The sequence below is a fragment of the Glycine max genome, chromosome 9, assembly GCF_000004515.6.
Source record: "Glycine max cultivar Williams 82 chromosome 9, Glycine_max_v4.0, whole genome shotgun sequence".
Lineage (NCBI taxonomy): Eukaryota > Viridiplantae > Streptophyta > Magnoliopsida > Fabales > Fabaceae > Glycine > Glycine max.
In genome coordinates this window covers 34,074,736-34,082,595 of record NC_038245.2, presented here as the reverse complement: position 1 = coordinate 34,082,595, position 7,860 = coordinate 34,074,736, and the positions used below count along the sequence as shown (strand labels likewise).

The window sequence follows — 7,860 nt, the reverse complement described above, 5'->3', positions numbered from 1 at the left end:
CGAGATTGATCTCAAAATAAGTTTATTTTTTATTGTTTTATTAATGAATAATGATTAATCTCAAAATAATTTATGCAGGTTTAACAAAAAGGTTGAAATTTGGAAATTAAGTTTAAGCACTTACCCAAGGAGATAAAGAGGCTTGAGACTTCAAGATACTACAATCAAGTTCATTTTCTTGGCAACCAGAATCAGGTTTTATTGTTTAGTTCATTCTTATTTTATATACTCATCTTTGTAGTGTTTTATATATTATAATTTTTAATTTCATACAAAAATATATATAATAAGTATGTCAACTAGAAAATATGAATCAGGCTATTCAAAAATTCAGAAAAAGAGAAGAGTCAAGGCTTTAATTGCATCACAAAAAGGAGCTATGGATAAATTTATAAAAATGGATGAGAAAAATGAATTAGAAAATATAGGTGGGTACTCTTTGAATGAACAAGATAACAATTTAGATATGGGTGGAAGCAAAAATAGAGAAGCAGTTAGTGATGAGGAAAATTATAATTCTGATTCTCAAACTCATGATAACGAGGAGGAGATTGGGAGACTAGATGAATATATATGATCCAAGCCAATGGAAGAATATTGATACGACTTTGAGAGATTTATTAGCAGAAAAGGCCCCTATTAAAGTTACTGATATGGATTTCCCAAAGGATAAATATTCTAGGCACTTTTCTTCATCAAATTACATTCAAAAATTGCCTAATGGAGAGAAACATGAAAGAAAATGGCTAATTTATTCTAGAGATTTGGATAAAGTCTTTTGTTTTTGTTGAAAATTATTTAATGTTAGGTTTAATTACCCATTTAGTCCCTATAGTTTCCAAACTTATCCATTTTAGTCCCTATAGTTAATAAGTGGCTTTTTTAGTCCCTGTAGTTTACCTTTTAATTCTCAATAGGTTCCTACCGTTAAAATTGTTTAACACTATTAAATTATTGTTGCCAGGACCGCACCTCGCACCGTCGACGACCCCTGGCCTCTTCACTCCCTTCCACTTCTCCTTCGTCGACGAAAAAACCTCATGCACCACCGTCGATGGCGGCCTGGTGATGAACAATCCGGCAGCAACTGCCGTCACGCAAGTCCTCCACAACAAGCGCGATTTCCCATCGATGAATGGTGTGGAGGATCTCCTCATCCTGTTCATCAAAAACGGAGCAAGAAGTAGCATTCAGTTCACTGAGACCGATGCTATTTACTGAATCTAATTTCATTTTCTTTTAGCTTTCATATATTTTCCCCATTCTCCAGAGAACCAAACAGTGTGATTAATGGTGTACCTGAATCCTGACATAGTCCGTACGATTCCAACAGAAGGCATTTCCTAGCATCTGGTCAACAGTCTCGGAAATGTCGTCGAGCGCAATGTCAACCACCATCGACGTCGAGCACTCACCGGCATTGTTCATTCTCTTCGCCTGAGCTCCATTTCTGATGGACAGGACGAGGAGATCCTCCATGTTGTTCACTGATAGGAAATCGCGCTTGTTGTGGAGGACATGCGTGACGGCAGCTGCTGCCGAATTGTTCATCACCAGGCCACCGTCGATAGCGGCGCACGAGGTTTTTCCATCGATGGAGGAGAAGTGGAAGGGAGTGAAGAGGCTAGGGGTCGTCGATGGTGCGAGATACGGTCCTGGCAACAATAATTTAACGGTGTTAAACAATTTTAACGGTAGGGACCTATTGGAAATTAAAAGGTAAACTACAGGGACTAAAAAAGTCACTTATTAAATATAGGGACTAAAATGGATAAGTTTAGAAACTATTGGGACTAAATGGGTAATTAAACCTTAATGTTATTTCTTGTACAAGTAAACTAGCTAACGAAGGTAGTAAAGATTAGAGAAATCTTAGTGCTAAGTTGAAGAGTCATGAAATAACGAATGAGCATATTACTAACATGAATGCATGGATTGATTTGAAAATGGCATTGGTAAAAAATAAAACAATAGACAAACATGTTCAAGAACAAATAAATAGAGATAGAGAACATTGGAGAAATGTGTTGTTAAGAATTATTGCAGTTGTTAAAACCCTTGGTAAAAATAACTTAGCCTTCCGTGGAAAAAATGAAAAGATCTACCAAAAAGCTAATGGAAATTTTTTAAGTCTAATTGAAATGATTGCAGAATTTGATCCAATCATGCAAGAACATATTCGTCGAATTAAAGACGATGAATTTCACAACCATTACCTTGGGCATAATATACAAAATGAGTTGATAAATCTGTTAGCAGGTGAAATCAAAACAAAAATTATAAAAAAAAATTAAGGATGAAAAATATTATGCAATCATACTTGACTGTACTCCATATATAAGTCATCAAGAGCAAATGTTTTTTGTATTAAGGTGTGTGGATATTTCATCAACTCCAATACAAGTTAATGAGTATTTTTTAGATTTTTTAAAAGTAGATGATACAAGTGGAAAAGGTCTTTTTGATGCTATTATAGATGAATTAAATATTGTTGGACTTGATATTAATGACCTTAAGGGACAAGGATATGATAATGGATCTAATATGAAAGGAAAACATCAGGGTGTGCAGAAAAGATTCCTTGGTATTAATCCTAGATCATTTTATACTCCTTGTGGTTGTCATAGTTTAAACTTAGTACTTTGTGATATGGTTAACTCTTGTCCTAAAGCTACATCTTTCTTTGGTGTGTTACAACGTGTATACACTTTATTTTTTTCTTCTAAAAAAAGGTGGAAAATTTTACAAAACCATATACATAGCTTAACTCTTAAATCATTGCCAAAAACACGTTGGGAAAGCCGTATTGAAAGTGTGAAAGCTGTAAGATTTCAAACTTTACAAATAAGATATGTTTTATTTGAATTAGCTTAAGCTAGTGATGATCCTAAACTAAAAAGTGAAGTTGATTGTTTAGCAAATTATGAGCTTGAAAACTTTGAATTTTTGTTAGGCGTGACTATTTGGTATGACATTTTATTTGCAGTTAACTTAGTTAGTAAGAATTTACAATCAAAAGATATGTGCATTGATGAAGATATTGAACAATTAAAAGGTCTTCTTTCATTTTTTGAAAAATATAGGGAAAATGGATTTGAAAATGCATTGATTTCTACCAAGGAAATTGCTTTTGAAATGGATATAGAGCCTAAGTTACCTGAAAAACGTATTAGCCGTAGGAAGAAACAATTTGATGAAAATATTCAGGATGAAATTGTAAAATCTCTTCAAGAATCATTTAGAATTGATTACTTTTTGTACATCGTAGATAAAGTAATTACCACACTTCAAAGTAGATTTGAACAATTTAAAATATATGAAGATATTATTGGTTTTTTATTTAGTGTTAAAAAATTAAAGTTATTAGATTGTACACTTTTGAAAGAGAAATGCCTAAACCTTGAAAAATCTTTGAAACATGATAATTTGTTGGATGTTGATGGATTAGATTTATTTTCAGAATTAAATATCTTAAAGAAAATTATAGGATTGGAAAATGATAAACCAATTGATTTTCTTAATTATATAAAAAGAATTAATTCTTTTCCAAATGCGTATATAACTTATAGAATAATGTTAACGATGTCAGTATCAGTTGCTTCAGCTGAAAGGAATTTTTTAAAACTAAAAATAATAAAAATTTACTTAAGATCAACAATGTCTCAACAAAGATTGAACGGATTGGCGTTATTGTCTATTGAAAAAGAAATGTTAAATGAAATTAATTACGACAATTTAATCGATAATTTTGTATCATATAAAGCCCGAAAATTAATTTTAAATAAAACAGTAATAATTTTAATAAACTATTTTATGAGTAAATAAAATGTCTCATTCTTAAATTTGCTTTAGATCTCTCAAGTCTTTGAGCCGGCCCTTGCCTGTTGGAGTTTCCCATGATAAAAATGTTGATCACATGTTTTTCTTTGTTTAATATGGAAAGGATTTGTCTGATAATCAACTATATAGTTTATCTTCCTGAAATGAGGCCAAGCCAATAGTCTTAGTTCCATTTCTTCTTGGACTCATCGTTTGGAGAATGTTTTCCCTGTTTATGCCATGGGAACTTCCAACCCTGTCTTGGATTCTTAATGTTAACAGAGAATGTTGTCTACAAGAAAATTATGTAAGTTTGCTGATATTGTAGAATTAAAAGGAAATGATCTCTGCTTTTACCTTGACATTATAATTTTACCTGGTCGCTTGTGGTGAAGGGTGATTACTTGTCAACAATCCACCTACTGAAAATTGTTTTAGTATCTTAGAATAAAGAAGAATGAAGATGAACATTAAGTGCAGTTTCTAATGAAGATATTTATTAACACATAAATCATGGAGATTGTTTTGGGAATTGACAATTTTTTTTCTTTTCCATTTTAGGATGTAGTTGTTTGACAGCAAGTAAAGCTTCAAATAAAGGATGCATTTGAAAATGGCTTATAAACAACAGATCCACAGTTTTTATATGAAGTTAACATGTTTTCTTTTTCCATTTAACTTTTATTGCTTTAGGAAGGTTAGAGATTCTGATTTTTTTTAACAAAAGAGAATATATTCTATAATTAATTCTATATTCATTCAAACACTATTAGTTTGTATATGCAGATAAAGTAATTTTGTTCTATTCAAAATAAACTGTGTGGTACATGTATCTCAAATTTTTAAAAAGTTTACATATACCTATTTATATCATGTTAATTTGATATTGTGCAGTATTTTTCAAAATATGCTTTTTTAAGTTCATTTATAAACTGAGTTTTCAGACATTTTTATACTTTATGTTTACTTATGGAGATTGGTTTAATCTTTTCTGTATCAGAGGGTTCATCAATGACAGGTTGTATGCTGAAACATTTTCTCAATCTAGATGCACTTCATCAAGTTGGGGGCCTAGGTGGATTAAACAAGTAAGTTAATCTACTTTGCGTTTTTGTTTGTCCTATTACTTTTTGCTTTCTTACATGTTGCCTGTTCCATTCTACTTTTTCTCTTCTTGATCAATACTGCTTCCCTGAGTTTTGTTATTAATCCCATTGCAGTGCACAAGAGAAAATAATTGTGTTAGTATTATGTTTATATTGTGCTTGCTAAATTTCATCATCATTTTAACTCTATAACATAGAATTAGGAGTAAAAAGATGATGTGCAATGTGACAGCATCTTGCTAATACAGCAGAACTGTGTGCATTCACTTTTTCTTTTCTTTTCACGATTACTTTTTGAGAACACAAATGTGAAAGTATATACTAGCATTCAAGTAACTTATGCCATTTATGTATAGGAATAGGACATAATGTTCATCTTGGTTAATTTTGGAATTTGGATTGTATATTGATTTAATTTGATTCATTTTGGTACTATTTTTCTGATAAGGCATTTAAAGATCAGAATCCTCCTTGTTTGTTATACTGCCAATAATCATCTTGTCATGTTGGTTAATTTGTATTTTTATGGCAAATTTACTTTATTAATTCAAAAACATAAAATTTAAAAACCAATTTAAAATCAATTTGATTCTTAAAACAATTTTAAATTAGTTTAAAAACAGTTCAGAATCAATTCTGAAAAGAGTTATAAACTAATTCAAAATTATTTAAAACGGATTCAAAACCAATTTAAAATTGATTTTCTAAAACCAATAGATTTGGATTAAAGATCAAAGTTGTTAAACAGTTTGAAAACCAGTTTAATTTGATTTTTTTTCTAAATCAATTTTTGCAGAGTCCTACCTGCATCTAAATTGTTTTATATTAAAAAAAACTAAATAATCATTTATATAAACTAATTTCTTTTCTTTATCATAGCATTTATGTCATCTCAGATTTTTCATGCATTTACGTCACAAAACAATAACAGAATCCAAAATTTCTTGCATTTGACGCAAGAGAAAAGAGAAAATAATAGGCCATTTTTTTCTTCCGTTTTTCTTCGTTCATGCATTTTCTATATTCGGCATGTGACGGGCGTACACCAGATCTGAACCATGTTTGTGGCCAGGGCATAGCCTACGCAAACATACATCAATGTTTAGGTTTCTTTGATGCAACCGGCTCGTGTCGGTAACCTCCACAACCCACCGGGGATAGCCGGTGGCGCCAAACCAGCTGCTAGAATTTGGAATCCGGTGTACGAGTTTTGGGTATCTTACGGCGACAAGCAACGAAACCCAGCTTCCCTGGCCGCACGATTTGATTGGGCCACGTGTACACACGTGTTTCTGAATTGTTGATAAGAGAATTAATGTTATTGTTTTTATAATATTAATAGTTGATGAGTATCCTTTGCATACATAACCAGTTTTTTCCGGTTAAATTGCACTTTTCAAGGAGAAAGTTTAAACACTTTCATAGTAGTATATCAAGAATAGGTATTTAACTTCATGTTAAAAAAAATAGATATTTAACTTACAATTTTATTATTGAACCTTTAAATTTAATATAGCAATGTATTTAAATTTTTTTTTTTTCAAATATACTCATTTCTCCATTTTCTCTCTTTCTCTCTCTTGATTATACACTTTATTGTATAATTTATTATACAAGTATCATTCCTCTAAATTTAACTATTAAAAGTGTCTTTCACAGGATATTTTAACTAATTTTTAATATTTTTATTAACTAAAAAAATTATATAATAATTTAATAAATAAATTTTTTAGTAACTTTTAGTGAGTTTGAAACATTACTTGAAATATCGTTTTATAAAATATTAATTTTTTAATTTTTAATTTTTTATATTTATTTTATTTTTATTCTTAATATTTATTAGATTTTCTTTTTAATCATTTTTATTTAAGGTAAATCTTTATTATTTTTATCTTTTATATAGCATTATATTTTTTAGTTCAACAAATAATTTTATCAAACAATCATTATTCAATAAAATAATTTTCAAACTTTTAATTATCAAGCACTTTTCAACTTCCAAGCTAGTTTTTTAATTGAGTTAACTTTTCAATTAGTTTTTTTTTACATGAAAATAGAAAAACAAAATACCTAAGGCGCCAAAATAGTAGCCACCATATCCAAGGCCTTGTAGTTCTGAAGTAATGCACTCACAAAGGAAACAATATTTGTGCATGAAAATAATACCTATTGAGGCAAGGCCCATAAGCATCCACACCTTTGGAGCGTGAGGACAATCTCAAATAATATGAAGAACTGCCTCCGAATCTGCAGAACAACCCAGACAAGCACTGCTAAGAGACAAGTGATTCAGAAACCTTCTCTCATTAGTTAGAAAAGCAGCATGAACAAATTGCCAAAGGAAAAACCGCAACTTCTCCTGCACAGGAAACTTCCAGATACGTTTCCACAAAGGATTTGCAAGGGAGTCTTCCTGATCCATAAGCCGAGGGAGATGAGTGTGCACCCGACGCATCGTTGGATAGTATTCAGTTAATTTTATCAAATATAATCTAATATGTATTAATTTGAATAAAAGAACTCGAAAAAAATTGAGTGAAAGAATTAGAATCACTTAAGATTCATTCATTAAAACGAATCTCTCAAGAGGTTAAAAATATTTCTCTAAAAAAAAGATTAAAATCTATTTAATTTACATCCTTATTATTTCCACCTATCACACTCATGTATTCATAAATTTATTATTAATATTAATTTGAATGCATGTTTTAATTATATTTTTTAAAAAACTAATATATGTACTCCCAATATAATTTTTTTAGACAACAATTCAATTATAAATCGTCATATACTAATAATAATTATTTACCATCATATGAAAGATGATTTTCTACTGGTTAATAATATACAAAAAATTAATATCAATATTTCATGCTTGTTAAACTTATATTTAATGGAAGCATATCAAATGAGAACTCTTTTTAATTATTGTAAA

The 7,860-nt window shown here is 30.1% G+C and overlaps 1 protein-coding gene across 1 annotated transcript; it reads right to left on the bottom strand.

Moving 5' to 3' along the window:
* Positions 1-1,038: 1,038 nt before the first annotated feature.
* Positions 1,039-7,380, bottom strand: LOC102660229 (probable inactive patatin-like protein 9). Its single transcript, XM_006588146.1, has 3 exons — positions 7,185-7,380; positions 1,300-1,655; positions 1,039-1,158 (listed from the first exon to the last, which is right to left on the bottom strand). Exons 1-3 carry the CDS (start codon positions 7,378-7,380, stop codon positions 1,039-1,041), a joined length of 672 nt encoding a protein of 223 aa, XP_006588209.1.
* Between the last annotated feature and the right edge of the window lie 480 nt (positions 7,381-7,860).